General features: G+C 45.5%; 1 protein-coding gene across 2 annotated transcripts in view; it reads left to right on the top strand.

The window, feature by feature from the left end:
- EPRS1 (glutamyl-prolyl-tRNA synthetase 1) overlaps positions 1 to 19,151 on the top strand; it is a 483,086-nt gene that overhangs the window by 26,854 nt on the left and 437,081 nt on the right. For both annotated transcript variants that reach the window (XM_085612943.1, XM_085612942.1), the window contains exons 4-6: positions 10,588 to 10,744; positions 11,546 to 11,685; positions 16,069 to 16,163. In XM_085612943.1, coding sequence (XP_085469069.1) covers positions 10,588 to 10,744; positions 11,546 to 11,685; positions 16,069 to 16,163 — 392 coding nt within the window. The remainder of the gene's footprint in view (positions 1 to 10,587; positions 10,745 to 11,545; positions 11,686 to 16,068; positions 16,164 to 19,151) is intronic.

Genomic DNA, 19,151 nt, shown 5'->3' with positions numbered 1-19,151 from the left:
GGTAGCTTCACTCATGGAATTGGTAATACTTTTTGTTACACTAAAGGATTGGAATAATTTTAGGAGAGTTGGGCTCAGGGAGTTTGTAAGTTCTTTATAGAAGCCTGCTGAAAACCCATCAGGACCCGGTGCTTTCTTACTTTTAAGCGTCTTAATGGATGCTGATACTTCCTGAAGGGTAATCGGAGAGTTCAGTGTGTCCTTATCCGAACCATTTAGTTTAGGGAGACCCAGTGAGGTTAGGTACCTGTCACAATTTTCCACGTCAAAGTCTAGGTTGTTTTTGTACAAGTCTTGGTAAAATGATTTGAACGAGTTAAGAATGAGATTCTGCTTTGTTTGGATGACATTGTCTCTATCTTTTACTGAGGCAATGTTGAATTGCTTACGTTTATGTTGTAGATATGATGCTAAGATCCTCCCAGCTTTATTGCCCTCGCATGTTCTTAGAGCCTTAAACTTATTAATCCAGACCCCTGCCCTTCTGCTGAGTATCGAGTTGTATTCATATTTGAGTTTGGTGAGGTCATTTAAAATGTTCGAGTTTAGGAGATCTGCTACATGGGCGGTTTCCAGTTTTTTGATGTTGTCTTCCAGAGTGGATAGGTCTTTGTTTAGTTTTTTGTTAGTATGGGCTCGGATGCCTATTATTACTCCTCTCAAAGTGGCCTTGAGTGCCTCCCAAACACTCGCTATGTCTGAATCGGGGGTGTCATTATGTGTGAGGTAATCTAGGATGGCCTCCTCGATTTTTCGTTTGTTTTCTGGCTCGGAGAATATTTCGTCATTGAATCTCCATCTTTTAGGGGGGAGAATGGAACTAGAGCCTACTAGTTTGGTCTGAATGCTGGAGTGGTCGGAAATCAATTTAGGGGCAATACTGGTTTCTTCGATGAGGTGGGTGAAGGGGCTATTAATGAGGATATAATCTATCCTCGAGTAGGAATTATGAGGATGCGAGTAGAAAGTGTAATCACGGCCATCAGGGTGTTGGAGACGCCATGAGTCGTGTAAGTTGAATCTGGAACATAGGCGTTGTAAGCTAGTATGTGAGCGTGTGGGGTGATAGGCGCAATTCGAATGACGATCGGTGATTGGGTCAAATGGCAGGTTAAAGTCGCCTCCCACAATTAGTAGTTCTCCCTGGGGAATGCAATCTAGGGTCGGGGCTAGTGAATCCCAAAACTCCGGATCGTCAGTGTTGGGGTCATATATGTTTAGGACATGGATCTGATCTTCGTTTCTCTGGAGGTGTGTCATGATGAAACGGCCGTTATCATCGTGAGTGTGTGAGACTACGGAGATGTTGGATTTCTTAGCTATAAGTGTGAGAACCCCCCTTTTTTTTCCAACTGCTGGGGAGCAAAGGTTGTGAGAAATCCAGTGTTGGTTTATATAGACAGCGTCATCCTTTGATAGTTTAGTCTCCTGCAGGAGTAGAATGTCGCCCTTGGATTTTGCTAGATAATCTAGAACTTTTCTCCTCTTGACCGGATGATTGAGCCCTTTGACATTGAGGGAAACAATGTTAAGGCCCTCCGAAATGGATGCGGTCCGAGTCATTGGATACTATGGTATCGCTCTAGTTCTGGTGTATTGTTTTTGGAGAGTACATTAAAGGGTGGCATGTGTGTGATGAGTATGAATGAGTAAGCTGCGTAATTGGATCTGTACTTTCTCGCGTGTAGCGCTAATACAATGGTGGCGTTAAAACAGACACACTTCTGGAATGAAGTGAGCATGGTACTGGAGGCCACTGCCGTAAATAGACTATTAGCACAAGGAGTTAGGTCACCGTATGTATGCTGCGAGTGCCTCCATGGCACATCGGAAAGCAGTCCTTTTGCTGACATATAATTAAAAAAGAGCATTAGCCTCAAACAGAAAAAGCATGCTGAAACAAACCAGATTTTTCCTCCCCCTTCCCCCCCCCTTCCCTCCCCCCCCTCCCTCCTCCCTCCCTCTCTCTGCTCCCCTCCCCCCTCCCCCCTCCCTTCTCAACAGAACTTGGGAACTGCGACGGCATTGCCATCCAACTGCAGCACAGGAAGGAATTAGGCTGATGGATGTAATAGGGAACAGGTGATTAACTATGTACGATAGTTGTAGGTAGTAAGCAGTATAGAGTAGTGTGTGATACACTGATGATTTTGTAAACATTAAACATAAAACTTAACCAACCAGTGAAGTTTAAGAACATATTCAAGAAGAGTAATGGCCGTTTTAGCCCCGCACACCGCATGCATACATGCATGGGAGACATGTCTAAACAAAAGGTATGCCCAACTTGAAGACAAGATGACAGGAGGGGATGACCTGCAGATACATATAGAGGAAGTCCCTGAGGAACAGCTGGGTCCCCGGTATGATCATGGTGTAGAGAGTGAGGAACAGAGCATATGCTCCGATTTCGGAGTAGAGAGCAACCAGCAAGGTCTATTCTAGAACGCTCATTAAGGAACTTCATAGAAGTACAGATGACCACGGTATGAGTACTTGGCAGTCTTACCTGACGGAGTCGGTGTACATCAAAGCATCAACATAAACTGAAAAACTGAAAACAGAAGAGCCAGCAGAAAGTTCGACTGCTCCGGGGTGAAGGTTATTGCAACTAACTGATTATCATAGGAGATACTAAGCAATGAGAACATTATGCACTTCAAATTAGAGGATTGAGATTGTTCCGTTAGAGTCACCCATGACCAGAGCTCGAGTTTACATTTTCTTGTGAGTTGGTCTTCCGTTTGTTTGAAGAGCCACTGGACAGGTCCATGTTCTGCGGTGGAGAGTCGCCGATGAATTGCGCCAATGCATTGGGGTCCGTGAAGAATTTCAGTTTGCCCTGTATGGTGATCCTGAATTTCGCCGGGCCAACAAAGGAATATAGAATGCCTTTTGATCTAAGTTTTTCTCTCAGGGCCAGGAAACCTTTCCGGACTTCGAGTGTGTCCTTTGAGTAGTCCTGGGTGAAAGTTATAGTATGGCCTTCCCAGGTAATTTTGTGATTGCGTCTTGCAAATTGAAGTATAGCTTCTGTATGCTGGTACCTCAGTGGTTTGCAAATCAGTGGCCGCGGGCCTCTATATCCATGAGGGATGTAGCTAGGGACTCTGTGGGCTCTATCAAGTTCAAACTCATAGTGGAATGAAATCCCTGTTATCTTCGGAATCCAAGCTTCTAAAGTCCACGCAGGAATTCGCATCTTTCTCCGCATTCTCTGGAATTCCAAAAATGCGCACGTTGCCCCTTCTGTTCCTGTCCTCCAATTCCGCCACTTGGCGTCTAAGGTGGACCGTTGATCCCTGCAGTTGCTGTATAGAAGTGGATGCAACATTGGATTTGTCTTCTAAGTCACTAATTCTCTGTTCCGCTTCATCTATGCTTTTGTGTACAGAGCTCATGTCGGCTCGAATTGCAGTAAGTTCCAGCTGCATAGAGTCTGTGTTGGATTTGGTTGATTTTGCTAGGTCGTGTACCTCAGCCAGTTTTTTCAGGATTACCTCTAGGGTGCTATTGATGTCCGCCCTCGATTTAATAGGCGAGTCTGATAATGAGGGTTCCGGTTTTACCTTTTTGTTGTTCTTCTTCTCATCCCTGTCCGACATTTTGCAGGCGGGATGTGTGTGGAGGACGCTATTGCGACGGCCCTCCAGTTTGCGGAAAAGGACAGGGTGGTCTGAAGGACGTCAATGCGCTGGTCGATTCACGTCGTCCACCAGAGCTCTCAATAATGTGAACCTCCGGTTCCGAGATCTAGTAGATGGTGTCGGTGCTGGCCAGTGACCGTATGCCACTCTCCGCTTGTGGCTGTACTAACATTTGTGGCTACAGTTCCAAAAGAGAGCATGACATTAGATTATGCCACCTTGGGCCTGCAGGGCTGGATGAGTGAACTTTCCATTTGTTTAGAGTGCACAGAGCACTATCATTGCGCCTCTTTCCTCATTTACGCGCCGAAAAACGGTGGAAGATTTGAACAGAGTCGCCATCTTGGGGTCAGGCACCAGTGCAGGAAGGTTCTCCCTAAGTTTCGGCTGGATCGCCGCTGAAATTGCGGTCTCGCTACCAAGGGCACCCCTCAGAGGGGCGTGGGGCAGAGGCACCGTGGCATTGGGACTTTCCACAGGTCTTTAGCCGCTGTATGAGCGCTGCTATTGTTCGTAATGTAGCTGGCGGGCGGCCATCTTAGGGCCAGGCAGTCGGGCACATGGGTCCACACGGGTTCACTGGTCAGCCCAACCACGCCGTTAAGCTCACCAGTTTTAAATCCGTGAGCGTGCAATGTCCGGCGTCTCCCTCAGGGCTCAGGGCTCACCTTCTCTTCGTGCGCGCGTCCCGGAGGTCCGCCGTTTCCCGCTAGGAGACATGCAGGCTGATCGCGCTTCGCGCTCCGCTTCGCCCTGCGATCATCGTCGTGGCAGCATACCGGCAGAAAGGAGCGTCCGGCCGATGTAGAGAGCCAAGCTTCGCACCGAGTGTGCCTTAGGGGTTCCGAAGTCCAGCCCCGCGGTGCATTCGTGTGAGGGGGTGTTTTTCTGCCCCTGAAACTCGACGGAATCGCTCTCCTGTGCGGCAGAGAACAGGCTAGGCGGCCATTACCAACGCCGTCCAAGCCACGCCCCATTATACAAAATTAATAAACATTAAAAATTAATTTTAAAAACACATAGCAGAGAACACAAATATTACCGCCTCCTAGCGAGGCGTGGGGGGGGGGGGGGGCAAGCTGGGGAGCCAGGAACCAAGAGGAGGCTTCCTGGGCTCCCCAGCTCTTTATACCCCTGTGATGCTGTTCGCCCGTATCGCTACCCGGAAGCGATTCGTATCGCTTCCGGGTGACGCCCAATGTCCGAGACCAATGGGGGAGAGGGGGGCGGCCGCCGCGTCACAAACGCACGCGCAAAGACACGTCCCCCCCCCCCCCCCCCCCCCACCACCGTCGCGGAGGGGGCCGGCTCGACCGCCATACCTTGTGGCGTGGCCGATGCCGGCCCCGCCGTTCTAGCTTCCATGTGTTAAACAAAAAAAAAAGCAAGAACCTATTTTGCAAAAACATTCATTTTACACTCCAAAATCTCTGCCTTACAGAATGATCTCTAAAAATCTCTAGCTCTATTTCATTTGCTTTCCAACTCCAGTGATTGCATAATTTTGTGGTGTTTGAATGTGGGATTAGGTGCATGCCTGGAGCTATGATATGCATAGAAGCTTGAGATTTTTGGCAGGCAGTCTTTATTGTCAAATTTATTTACGAAATATGTTTTATTTCTGTTTTTTGATCTATTCCACTAATCTTACAGCATGAAGTGTACAGTGTATATGTGCCCTTGTGTCTCAAACACAAAGACTTTGGTACATTGTTAGAAAAATATTATATTGGAAAAAGGAAAATAAAGCTGCACACCATTTGTTCTAGTGACTTTTATGAATAATTAAAGTAATAAACATTGCTGTATAACGTAAACAATTCAATTGTTAGAAAACCTTGAATATAAATCTGTCCTAATCAGCTTATTCCCATTCCGGTTGTAGGCATTTACCAGAGAAACTACTTAAAAGTTGTCTAGAACCCAGGAATATGTTGCTCATTATGTACTGCCTTTACCGAGTTCCTTTTTTAGGTCTCGCCTAGCGTTGCAGCGCATGCGTTGCTCGCTCGGCGAGACCTAAAGTGTGATACGAGATTTCAGAAGGGGACTTGAATCCCCACCCATCATTTTCATTGGGTCGCGTCAGTGTTTATGCTAAATGCTGGCTTCCCATTGAAAAGGATGCTTTTGGGCCATTGCCCTTTCTCCTTTTTGGACTGGGTCGTCTGCTTCGCGGCTGTCGTGAAGCACTTTCTCATCTTTAGGGGGGCCATCTGTTTCCAATTAGTTCATCGCTTGTTTTAAATGAGCTTTCACTTTTGTTCGTGAGGTGCGTGCAGGGGCCATGAGTTTTCTTTTCTCTCCAGTGTTCCTAATGTGCTTTAACTAACTTTTGTGTTCGTATACCTAAAAAAACAAAAAAACTGAACTCCCTCCGTAAATCAGCGCCTAGAGACTTTCCACTTTTCAGTGTGCGCTAAACAAGAATGCTACTGTACTTACTGGCTCAGTTCAGAGTACGCACCACATATCTCCCCAGGCGGGGGGCAGCGTGGGCGGTTAAATGCTGACAAAATGTCCCGTCTGGAAACGGAATGGCGCGGATCCTGCTGAATTTAGTACTCCGCCTTCCTTTTCTGCATCTACAAATATGCGAGAAACTGTGAAATAATTTAATTCTGTCACCTTTCACGTGCACTGAACTCCTTCCGTAAATAAGCGCCTAGAGACTTTCTACTTTTCAGTGTGCGCTAAACAAGAATGCTACTGTACTTACTGGCTCTGTTCAGAGTACGCACCACATATCTCCTCAGGCAGGGGTAGTGAGCGTGGTTAAATGCTGACAAAATGTCCCGTCTGGAAACGGAATGGCGTGTATTCTGCTGAATTTAGTACTCTGCCTTCTTTTTCTGCACCTACAAATATGCGAGAAACAGTGAAATCATTTATTGCAGTTGCGGGAACGGCGTGGAAAATTCTGTGAGGTTTTTGTCAATTCTGTCCATCCCTCAGCGTGGGACACCCCTTGTAAAGCCACCGTTGGCTGCACCCGCCCCTCTCAGCTCTGTCCAGTCCTTTTGCTCGACAAGTCGCTTGAAAGGACAGACCATTCTTCAGATACACAAGGTGTACTCTACACTGGCATCTTCAGGCTATAGTAATATGCGTAACATATTGAAGTGAATATGAAAGCCGGATCGCTTGCAAACCCCACTTGGCACAAACCATTATTTTCTGCTGGGAAATGGTGTGTCTTCCTTCGAGTGCAGATATTATATTTCTTGCTTGTGATGTTATCCCTAATCCACCGGGCAAGGGAGATCCATCTTGCCTGAGAAATCCAGATAAAGGGAGCCTGGATTAGGAAATGGCGGCTCCGCTGTCTCCAGACCTCGGGGAGGGTTAAACCAAATTCTTGTCCAATAGACTAAGCCATTCGTTCCCAGTCATCTGTAATCAGGAGAGAATTGTCTTTCACAAGGTGTGCATTGTTGTTTAGAAGTTGTAGCATTCCATTCAAAGCACAACATCTACCATCTCCCACTGAAAGGACCACTGAGCTTAAATTATAGGGGCTTGGGCCGATGGGTGGTATTTAAAGACAACATTGCGGCGGTGGCACAGCAGCCCTATTCTTTACTGCTACTTGAAATTCCCATCCGCTTTTGTCATGCGGTTTGACTTGTTTTGCATTTTCTTTGGCGCGTTTTGCCTCCGATTCGAGCGCTTTAATTTTAAAAACATTTATTATTATCGTAGCCGTTTGAAGGGGCTAGGTACACATTGAAAAATTGAAAGGTTTAACCAAGTGGAGCTGACTGTCAGAGTGCGCTAATTAATTGACTTCGTCAAGGAGTGCTGCTTTTCAGAGCCCAGTGCCTCCTTTTTTTTTGTTGCTTATTTTCTTTTTGTTTACAGCCACGCTTTAAATGGATGCAGCTAGCAGCTGCCACGTCCGTGTCGCCATGTTTGTGTTATCTGTACTGCTGTCTTAAGTCTCTGTGATCCAGCAGAGTACACACGAGCTCAAACTGTAATTGAAAATAATTCATTTCTTAAATGCTTCATCTAGCAGCAAATGAATTGGAGAATCGGATCCACATTATGCGCAAGTCATGGCCTTTCCATACATTTTCTAATCAGCTGAAAAATGATGTGCTGGAAATGTGTGTGTTTATATTCCACAGTGCGTATGAAACTCTGGCCACTGTCTTTGACACACCCAGACAGAGATTGTCTAGGCTGCTTAATGTTTGCACTGGTAGACACACACTATCTTTTTTTAAATAACTTTTTATTGGTTTTTCCATAACATCTATAACCATCTGTGACATTGCATACAGTGAGGATCAATCCACAAGTACCTGCAGTTTCATTCCACATCAAAAACAGCATTACAATAATTCTCAAATACATTATCTCGGTTCTCCGAGTCAGTGCTCTGTCCAGGACTTCAGCATTGCCCACCCGTCTCCCAGATAATCCCCCAACCCGCCTATTCACTGAGTTCTGGGTCTGAGTTCTCCCTAGGGGGTTCGCATATATCCCCTCGATAACTGTTCCATTTCCCCCATATCTGTGTCCATTTCTTGGGGCACCCTCTGTGGATATACACTGCCTTCTCCGCAATCATGATGGAATCCATGTCTCCACACCACTGGGGGAGGGTAGGGGTCTGTCTGGATCCCCACCTCTGCGCTATATTTCGTTTTGCCACCATCATGCCTATTGTTACCCACGTTTGCATTGAGCGGTTAAGGTCCGTGGGATCCCATACGTTGAGGAGACACCTCCTGGGTTCTGGGAGCGTCGTGGTTTTTGTTACCTGAGAAAGTGTACGCATTACCGCCCTCCAGTATTGGGTCACTATGGGACACGTCCATAAGGTGTGAAAGAGAGTTCCCTCCTGTCCACACTGTCGAAGACATAATGGTGAGTCCGTCTGCTTGAGTTTGTATAGGAGAGTTCGGGTATAGTATGTACGATGCAGTATTTTCAACTGAATGAATGAATGAATGAAATAGATTTTATCACGCGCAACTTAGCCCAGTGGGCGTCAAGGCGCCTAAATCAAAATAATACAGCTCGCAGATCAGAACCAGCAGAATCTCATTGATAAGCCATAGTAAAAAACCACGTCTTCAGAGCCTTTTTAAACAAGTCAATTGAGGGAAGGGTTTTAACCTCAATTGGAAGAGAATTCCAGAGCTTGGGGGCGACTACAGAAAAAGCTCTCGCTCCCCATCTGGCTAATCTTGTACGAGGCACTACCAATTGAGATAGCCCAGCCGACCGAAGTGATCTGGAAGGGATGTAACGACACACACTATCTTAATAGCCGGCTGCAGAGGCTACTGTCGTCAAAGGCCCTCTACCAGCGATATAGAAGCGTGCGCGAGCCTGGAATGAGGGAGAGGGCCTTGAGAGACCACCACAGCCCGAGGCAAAATGGCAACAATAATATTAGAACAATCCACTCACTTTAAAGGGAAGGAAACAAGCAGCCCAGCATTGGGAGGTTGGAGCAGATTTTTTATTTTTTTTATTAACAATTCTTTTTATTAAAGTTATGGAAAACATACAGCCTGAGCACAGTTCCATCAAATCACATTACAGAGAGCACAACAAAACAAGTCACATTTTAGAATGAGGAGAAAATGAGGAAGTCATGGTGAGGGGGGATTGTCCCTTTCAGGCTCCTCTGGCGGGGTACATATGTAACCACGGTATGCGTTCCAGGGTGACCAGACCTTTGCCCACTTTCTGGGGCATCCTCTCGCAGCATAGACTGTCTTTTCTCTGAGCATGCACCAGTCAAGATCAGCCTTCCAGTCGTTAACCTTTGGTGCCTGCACGGCTTCCCAGAGCTGAGCAATGTTTCTTTTGGTGGAGCAGATTATTTATGTCAGCCATTGTTTGCCCTCGGCAACTCAATTGTCTTCAAAGGAGCTCCAAATAATTCAATGTTCTAATTGTAGTTACAAAGCAGACCTCAATTACTGTCAAATGTGGTTGGAGTGGCCGTCTTAAAATTGCTAGGGACCTGACCATGAGCTTTGCATTTAGGTTGATCTCTTCCTCATGTGTTCCATAAAGTACACATTCAGAGTGAGGATAAGTATACTACCACTTAACAACCTATTAAAACATACTTGTTTGGGCGCACAGGTGCAGAGCGTGGCGCCTGCTAGTAGGACATTGCGCAAAGGCACACATGCAACTCCAAAATTCTCAGTTGGTGCTTAAGTTGAAGACAACACAACAGAGAACCAGGGAGCAGTGGTGCAGTGCAGCTGTCAAATATCCAAACAGAAGTTTACTGACTTTGTTTTAATGTGCTAAAATGTAAATATTTTAGTTGACACTATACAACTTCAGATGGTCATTATTTTATGCTTCAACTTGCACTTGAGAAGCAGCTGCTACACACCCACCTCCGCACATTATGTATGTCGCAATGGAAATGATCAGTCCGGGTTGGACTTGCCTGCTCATGACAGCAGACACTGTGACATTGATTTATTTAAATATAGTACCATACGATACCCAACGTTTAAAAGACAATCCGATTCAGATAAGACATTGCACACCATTTGCAGGGCCCCAGTTTTAAGGTTGTGTCAATGAGAATATAAACTTTATTTTACAATTTAATTTACAACCGCGCTGAAACTATAGAATTGTTGCAAAATGTTTAAGATGCGATTGTCAGATATTCCTTTTTATGACTGGCACATGCTGATGACCTTTGCGGGGGTCAACAAGGGGTAAAAGACATTGTCATTTACAACGCCATTTACTACGCCAAAAGCTCTAAATTAAGCAAATGCGAGACCTATTGCATTTCCAATGCTTGTTCATTGTTTCTTTTCTTATCACTGTTTAATGAGCGGGTGCTATTTGGATGTCAGTTTCCTGTTGTTCTATGCTTATGTGTGTATTGACCATGGTATTGGTGGGTTAATTATTCCAACACTCCTTTTTGGTCCTCCTGCAGGTTGACCATTGGCTGGAGTTCAGTGCCACAAGATTACAGAGCGCTTCTACGTTCCAGGCTGCCCTACAAGATCTGAACCACAGCCTCTCTCTCCGCACCTACTTAGTTGGACACTTTCTGAGCCTCGCTGACCTGTGCGTCTGGGCCACACTGAAAGGTGGGTTGTTAAGGTGTCATTTCGGTCAACGTGGTTTCCCCTTGAATGGGTTTTGCAATATCACCCACAGCAGTTACTAACTGGGAAACTCCCTTTTGTTAATCTTTTGTCTCTTAAAGTTATTGTTGCTAAGGTTTCAAACACTCACACAGTTTATGAGGAATGCATTATAAAAAATAGTTCGTAAATGTTAATAGGTTGGGCGGAAGAGCAAGACAAGGGTACACTTTTGTTAAGGCCTTTGACGGTGGGGAAAAGCTGATTATCTCTCTTGTAGCGTCCAATCCTCGTAGTGCACATAGATAAGAGGTGAGCAAGCTGCTGATTTGTAAAAAGTAGATTCAAAGTAGATCTGTTGCGGAGCTTTGAAGACTATCATACTGGGAGAAATGTGGGCATTGAACCGGTTTAATTACGTAGGAAGATGATGACTGTACATCGTAAAAAAAATAAAGAAATTAAAAAAAAAAAAAAAATAACGAAGTTAAAGTCTGGTATAAGAGTTGAATCTAGCTGGTTATTAAAGAGAGCTTTCCTGCAAAACTGTTTTTTTTTATTACACAAGAACTCTAGCGATGGCAGCTTTGTTAAGAAGTTGCAGCATTGCCAGGTAGTTGCTGCTGTTCCACATTCCTGTTATGTACAGGAAACTTGGTCAAGTTGAAATGTGACATTTCTCACAGTGTGTGTCAGAAGTGTTCCCCACCCTGCTGGTAAATGAACCTGTTTAAAGTATTGATACAAGGTGGTATGTGCTGCAATCCTCCCATCATTCTCTACCTGTGTTCGGTTTTTCTGTAGGTAGCAATGCATGGCAGAAGCAGTTGCAACAAAACAAGGCTCCAGCTCATGCTAAACGCTGGTATGGCTTTCTGGAAGCACAGGCCAACTTTCAGTCTGTGGTTGCCAAGTGGGCTGTTAGCGCCCCTCAGAAGAAAGTGGTAAGTAGATAAGTATGGAATTCTAGGCTACAAAATTTGTTCTATTCCCTTATATGTCCAAATATACTTACATAAATTAGAAACACAATTAGAAAAGCATATTTAGGTGCTTTGTACCCACTGCTTTCGATTAAGTTGCACAAGCTGGTCTTGTTTCTGGTATGGGTTGCGCATGTTTGAAATAGAAACCATAAACCCATTGGCAGAATGGAAGACCATGATACAAAAAGCTCTTATTCTCTCAGACTGCGCCTCCCCTTTGACAGCCAACCCCCTTGAGTGGAAGTGTCTGCATATGGTATGGTGAAAAATGTAAGTTTTCTCATAGAAAACATCTGTTAAGAGCATGGCTTGCTTTTGTGAAAGGACATGGGAGACCTTGGTGTTGAGTAACTGATATTTAAAAAAGAAATACTTTGTGAACAGCCAGGACATGTCAAAAGAATATATTCTAGTCTGCACCCAGTAAAAGGATTGCTGAGAAGAGACCAGATAAAGAACGGAAGCTGAAAAGCCCCACTGGAAAATACTACTGATTGATGGCATTTGTGCATGTACACTGTGAACCTAGAAAGAGGATGCTAATATATGTGAAATATTTGCTGTTAATTATTGAAAATAAAAAATACAGATTAAAAAAAAATGACAGTTAAGCAGAAGCTGTTTAGATAATGATTTTAACTTTTATCCGCAGGTGAATTTATTGTATTTGCACACTTGGCCACCTTCAGTGGCCCACCTTGCAGTACTTGTATCCCTGTACTATAACTGCATGAAAAAGTAAAGAGTTTGATTCTGAAATTAAAAGGAATGTAGGCAGAGAATGAAGTAGATTTTTTCAGGTTATGTTTGTGGGGTTCTGCTTTTCTATTTGAGTGCAGGGAAGTGAGGAACTCAAAAGAGAGCAGTACAAAATTAATTTAATAGCTCTCAAGACAAGATTTGATGTTTTAACATAGGGATTGGACTAAGTATCTTTAGTTGGGCCACACAGGATTTTGAAGATTATACCAGGTAGCATTGCTATGAATTAGTTCTGTTTAAACATTCTAAACATTTCTGTACTACAAACTTCTGTTTTCATAACCTCCAAATAACAGCTCAGTCACAGAAAGAAAAATGCCAAGGCTCCTCTTGAATCTTTTGCAGTTTTCTGCCGACCTGTAGTGTTTTCTGTCTTGGATTTATTGGATGAATGCCATAAAATGTACATTAAATTGAGACTGATAATAACCTTCCTTTTGCCACTTACAAGACAAATCATTAACTGAATTGGTAGCTCAAATTGTTGCATCTTTGGCTTCTAGCAGCATCATAATTATCCCCCTTTAGTAGAAAGGTACCTTCACATTGTAGAAAGTTACTTTGATTAGAGCCAAATCTTGCTTTCTAAAAATACAAATCAGCAGCCTCAGGAATACGTTTTTAGGTGTTCTTCTATTCCACCGACCTCTGCACACTTCCTAATACTCACCTGAAATATGCAGTAATTTAACACCTTGTTTCATTCATCAGATTGATGGTCTCTTCGGGAATTTCCCGAATAATAGACCATCTATGTATCAACACCTCAGCCCACCAACTTGTATACACTTCTGAGTCCTGGATCCATCCACCCCACCATGCCCGGTCCCCCCCAACCCCCCCAAAAAAGTACTTTGCATCATGCCACCATGGAGTGTATAATTCAGTCTGAGCCATATTAATCAAGGCAAAAGTGATCTTTCTACTAAAGTAGAGTCGTTTAACATTAAACTGTTCATGCAATCGGATTACTTTTCTATGTGCTCTTATAATAAACCTGATCCTCTCTCAAGACCTTGTCACTCGCCCTTGGTAAGAGTCACAAGCTGTTCAAAACACCTCTATTCCCTTAAGAGGCACGTGACCACAAGCAACACTGTCAAATTGTTAGATGCAGTGGTGAAGCTGCAAGCAAAAGGCCAAGAGCGCCAGCAACTGATTGCGCTTACCTCTAGTTTTATTACTTCAGTTCAAAACAACCACCCAGGCGCCACTTAAATACTTTCTGATTTGGCAGCCCGTGGACCACTGAAGCCTGATTAAGAAACTCTGAGCCTGCATGAATTTGTCTCGCTCATGGATGACTCTTATTACCTATCCAACCATTAGCTCTCAGGTTCTTGGTCCCAATTGCAATCCTCCGTCACCCTCTCCCATAGGTTAATTTCGACGTTTTTGTTTTTTTGCTGTTCCTCACAGTGCTTTATTCGGTTGTATCCCTCTTCAGCTTTTTATTCCTCATTGTTCTCAAAACACTGTGAGGTCTAATGCTTCCTTATTCTCAGCTGTTCTAAAACAGAAATTACCATCTCCTCAAGCGCACCTGCAACAGCGTAGCAAATTCTTGTTCCCATCCCCTAACATTCTATTTTTTCTTGTGCAAAAAGAACAATTGATGGACAGAATGCGGAACAATGTCATACATTCACCCCAGTACAGAGATCTGGGCCTAAATCCATCCTTTTTTTGCTCCCCATGCCATTCCAGTTTGGACCCAGCCATATGCAAATCAGTCTTGACCCTGTGCCTCATGGGAACAGATCAGCCCGAACTGCCAGGCCAGGTCCTCCCTGGACTGGAAACCAGCATCCTAGGACCGGTTTTAGGCTTTCAGCCCTCTTCAGCCAGGATAGCTTGACTCCAGTCTGAAACCTCAGCATATTTTTCAACCTGCAGACGCTGTTAGGCTGCAAAGTGGCTACTTCGGAAGGTCTCCGTTATCAAATATCAGAAACATTTGCCCACTCCTCTCTTTTAACACTGCAAAGTCGTGCTTTCATTCTTATATCCTGATTATTGCAGCAGTCTACTAGTTATGCTACTAAAACACTTCCATGCCCATAGATGGATGTGTCAAATTGACCTCCCTCGTGCTCTTCCCTCTTCCCTGTCGTCTCTTTATTGCAAAATGGTTGACTGGTTGTCTAGAAGCGGCTGATTCCAATTTGCACATCTCAGAGTACTTAATGGCTTAATCTCTCTCAATTTGGCTGAGGAACTATCCTATACACTCCTGGTCCCTTTGCTGCGCTGACCTTTATCATATCACTGTGTTGAAATCCCTCCCGATATTGAGCCTTGTTTTCTGAATATATCTACTTGAAGTCCCCCAGCCCCTTCACTAGAACTCGATACATGCGTGGCAAAGGTATATGCATTGTCATGGTAGTGCGTTGTGATGGTTATTGTGTATGAATGTGTGCATGTGTGTATAGATATCTTCTTATGGAAACTTAAGGCGCTTTCAGCCTCCTCTTTATCTCTACCCGTGACCTTGAAGCCCATCACTTGTTGCTGGACTTCACTTGGCCTCTTAACTGAACTCCAAGAGTATGTGAATTGACCTTCACTGTGAACGTAATATTTGAGATGTTAGTGAACCACTGTTTCAGTTTTAGTGGGTTTACTGATTTTTTTTTTCTTTTCTTCTGTTTCCATTCTTTTTGTGGAAAATCCTTTTAAAGAGTCTTGTATACCTGTTGACTTATCCCGGCTCCCGTTATCCCGGTCGATTTATCTCTTCCCCCCCCCCCCATTTTCTCCCCCCAGTGGTACCAAAAAACTCAAAACCAGTCACACTGGAAGTGTTTTAACTCTCAACCCACACATAAATCATTTAGAAGTGGATAAGAACATGTTGCTTCCATAGGGTTGTTGATCTAGATCTACATCAGCACTTGCCTAATGTATATACATCCCTGTGCTTATTTTATAAGCTCGCTTTTACAGCTAAGTTGTGGTGCTAGGTCTGCCTTTATTTTGGTTAACCATTTATTTACAGAAAAGGATCTTTAGTAATCTTCTAAAGACTTGGTTGTTATTTATGGTGCGTAACTGGAATGGGAGTGCATTCCTCAACCTAGTTGGTGCATACGTGAGAGAGCAACCTCCTTGCCTGACCCATATTATAGGGAGAGGAAGAAAACAACTTAACAACTTCAAAACTGATTTACGAATCTCAATCATGTTCTGCACAAACTTAGGACAAGATTTAAAAATTACTGTCTGACAGATAGTAAGTGCTTTGAGATTGATCTTCTTCTGAATTGCCAACCTATATACTTGGTCGAGATGCCGACCAACATATGCTATTTGTGGTAAATTCAGCATAACTCTTGCTGCCATATTTGGAACAGTTTGGGCTTTGTGCAGAGAATATTTAGACATGGCTACATATAGTAAATTGCAGCAGCAATCCAGTGCCATACATTTACTGATTTTTATAGCAAAGCACACTAAAACAGAAGCTCTGTCTAGCCTGAATTGTTTAGTTCAGGCAGAACATGTATCTGCCTAGTTGTTTTATGATCAATGTTGTGTTTTTATGTCTGCCTTCACATGGTCCTTTCTCTTCTAAAGGCATCTGAAAAGAAAGCAGATGTTGGCAAATTTGTTGAACTTCCAGGTGCGGAGATGGGGAAAGTCGTTGTGAGGTTTCCTCCAGAAGCTAGTGGGTAAGGCAACATTTTTAAAATAAAGTGTGAAGTTGACAAAATATTTTTTCTGTTTGAGTTTTTAAGCTGCCTTTCTTAAAATTGTATTGTTAAAGTCCTAGTGAATATTAAGACAAACCAGAGTAACACATAATTGGTACTTGGATGCTTCATGCAATGCTGTTCTATGGCAGTGATTGAAGTATAAGTTTAGGTCTGTGGCGGGGTAGGATTAACAAGTCGTGAGCCAGGTCTGTTCAGATAAGGTTTTATTTTACCGAAGACACGCTTATGCCGACTTGTTAGTCTTTCTGTGGCAAATTGGGCGGGATCCGTCTTGCTGGCTGTCTCTCGCCTTCTCTGAGGGGTTTCCGTCTCGTCTTCCTGCTTTCAGGGACCAATCTCTCTGCTCCGTCTGGATCCGTCAAGCGAGGAATGGTTTGCAGAAGAAAGCAAAAGGGAAAAAGGTGTCAGGATGTTGTCCGGTGTATTTCACCGACGAGAGGGACCGGGAGTGAAGGAGAGACCACACACTCTGTACACGTTGTGAAGCAAACAGGTGAACAACGGGATACAAGGGCCAAGTGCTCTGGTGTGGGACAAGTGTGGCGGGAGGTTAAAAACAGGGATTATAGGGCTCCCGGCTTAGGCGGTCTGCTGACCCCAACCCACCCCGAGAACTTGTCTCGTACCTGTGCCAGCCACGCTCCTCCGGGAGCGTGGCCCGGTGACACGTGGGGACGTTGGCCTCCTGGCTTCTCCTCAGCGGCTGATGGGCTTGTTCCTCGCTCTCCTTCGTCTTCGTCGGCTCTTTCACGACACACTAAAAGCGCTCCTATTCCCGACTCTGCTTCCTCCTCTCCGGTGGTGATACACACGGTCTTCCGGGATTCCCCTGTTCTTATTGTTGGAAACGCGCTGATGTCGGCCGGAGGCGGAGTCTCATCATAGCGAAAGCCCCAGTTAAAGGAACCGACTCCAGGTTCTGTCTCCGTGGGTGTCAATAAAGCTGTGGATTGCGGCCAGTCATCCTGCTGCGAGGACACAAGAGGGAGAGACGGAGGCACTGCAGACCACCATTCGGGCTCGCGCAGTGAGCCCGCCCAGTCACAAGGTCCATCTGGGGAAAAGCACTAATGTTATTTATAACAAGTTGGTAGGCTATCTGCTTAATGCCATGTAAAGTTATGCGCTCAACTTAAACTTGGCCAATTAAGACTAACCCACATGCATGCTTTGTCTGCAGTTGTATTATTGAAAAAGGACTATTATGAGGGGTGTGTGTGTGTGTGTGTGTGTGTGTGTATACATATATATATATATATATGTTCGAGGCATGTGGGCTGCTGAATTCATATCTGTGCATAGATCGCCGCCTAGTGTTGGGTCCGGATGTTTGCACGTTGTTGTCCTGGAAGAGTCTTCGAAGTATCCTGGGATAGGTGACTCCTCCCCTGGACTACAGTGCGCATGGGCATCCTCTCCATCCTCAGATTGTTTTTTCCGCCATTGGGTTCGGATGTGCTTATCTTGACTCAAGTTAGGAAAAACTATTTTCAGGCCAAAAGGCCTTTAGTTCGCGTCGGTACTGTTCCCGATCGGTATCGATAGTATCTTTGTTAGTTTACTAACTTCAAAAACGACTTTTTTCGCATCTTACCCGACCATCGACACGACATCGACGATGGAATCGAGGACACCATTCAAGCGGTGTCCTGTATGCAATGCGAAATATCCCCATGTCGACGTCCACCCGGTGTGCAACAAATGCCTTTCACCGGATCACAACGAGTCCACATGTATTGCCTGTGCCCGATTCAGATCCAAGAAGACTCTCCGGAATCGACGAGCAGCGAGACTCGAAGCGCAGCAAGCGGCACCGGCCCCGACCAACATCTTCAGCGCCGAGGACGAAGATGTCGAAGACATGGAGAACCTACCCTCCAGCCCCGCTTCCGAACACGACTCCGGATCGGAAGACATCGAAGAACGACTCTTTCACAGAGATGAAGCCGACACCGAGGTAGGAGACTACAATGAGGCCTTAGGGGCCGAAGAGAGTAGCTCCGGTGACGAGCAAGGCCTACCCGTACAGACTGAGGATATTTCAGTGCGCCAGTCTATGGCTCCGGTCGAGGGATCGCCTGCGGGCCTTACCCAAGACCTATCCCGTAGTTCCTCGGCCCCGCCCTCTGGCCCGGCCTCGGACATTCAGCGGCAGCCATTGCTACCCAAAACGGCTGGTTTCCCTTCTTCGAAACCGAAAGCTGTATTGGTTCATCCGAAACCAAAAGTGACGCTGGTCGGATCGAAGCCCACCACACCTTCGACGCCAGCCAAACCCGTCGGCACCGACCGCACCAAACGAGACTTCGGTGCCGAGCTTGCAGCAGCCGACGTCGGCGCCGACACACGGAAAAAGACCTTCGGTGCCGCCAAACCTACTCGGCTCCCGGCACCGAAACAATCGGCTCCGGCCACAAAGGTCAAACTGGCTGCTGCGTCTCACACCGCTTCAACAGCACCACCAAAGGCACAATCATCGACGTCGACGGCTACTACCGCTCCTCGACTCGATGACCCAGTGGCGCCGAAGAAGTCCACGCCCGCCTCTACAGAACCGGTCGGCGCCGAAGAACCGATGGCGTTCCAGGTGCGACCAGTTGCTGCGTCCTTGCAACGCATCAAACACAAGGCAGTCCTCCGGGACACGTCCGGCTCCGAGCCGATAAAAGCTCCAACAGCCTCTCCGGCACCAGCCAACATCACTTTTGGCCTGCCGCCATCCACGGCCCCAAAACTGTTCCAAATCAGAACACGTGTCACCCACACCACGATCACGCCTGCCGAACGCTCTCCTGCAGAGACGTCACCATCACACATCATCGACGCCGACACCGGCAGGATGATGCTCCACAAGAGGAGAATAACTTCCGAGCCAGCTTTGGACTCCTACCGGATCCCGCTTAAGAAAAAGCTGCCAGTGGCTTCGGAACCAGTTCTTTACGA

This window comes from Triturus cristatus, chromosome 6, assembly GCF_964204655.1.
Source record: "Triturus cristatus chromosome 6, aTriCri1.1, whole genome shotgun sequence".
Taxonomy (NCBI): Eukaryota; Metazoa; Chordata; class Amphibia; order Caudata; family Salamandridae; genus Triturus; species Triturus cristatus.
This window is presented reverse-complemented; position numbering and strand designations above follow the sequence as displayed.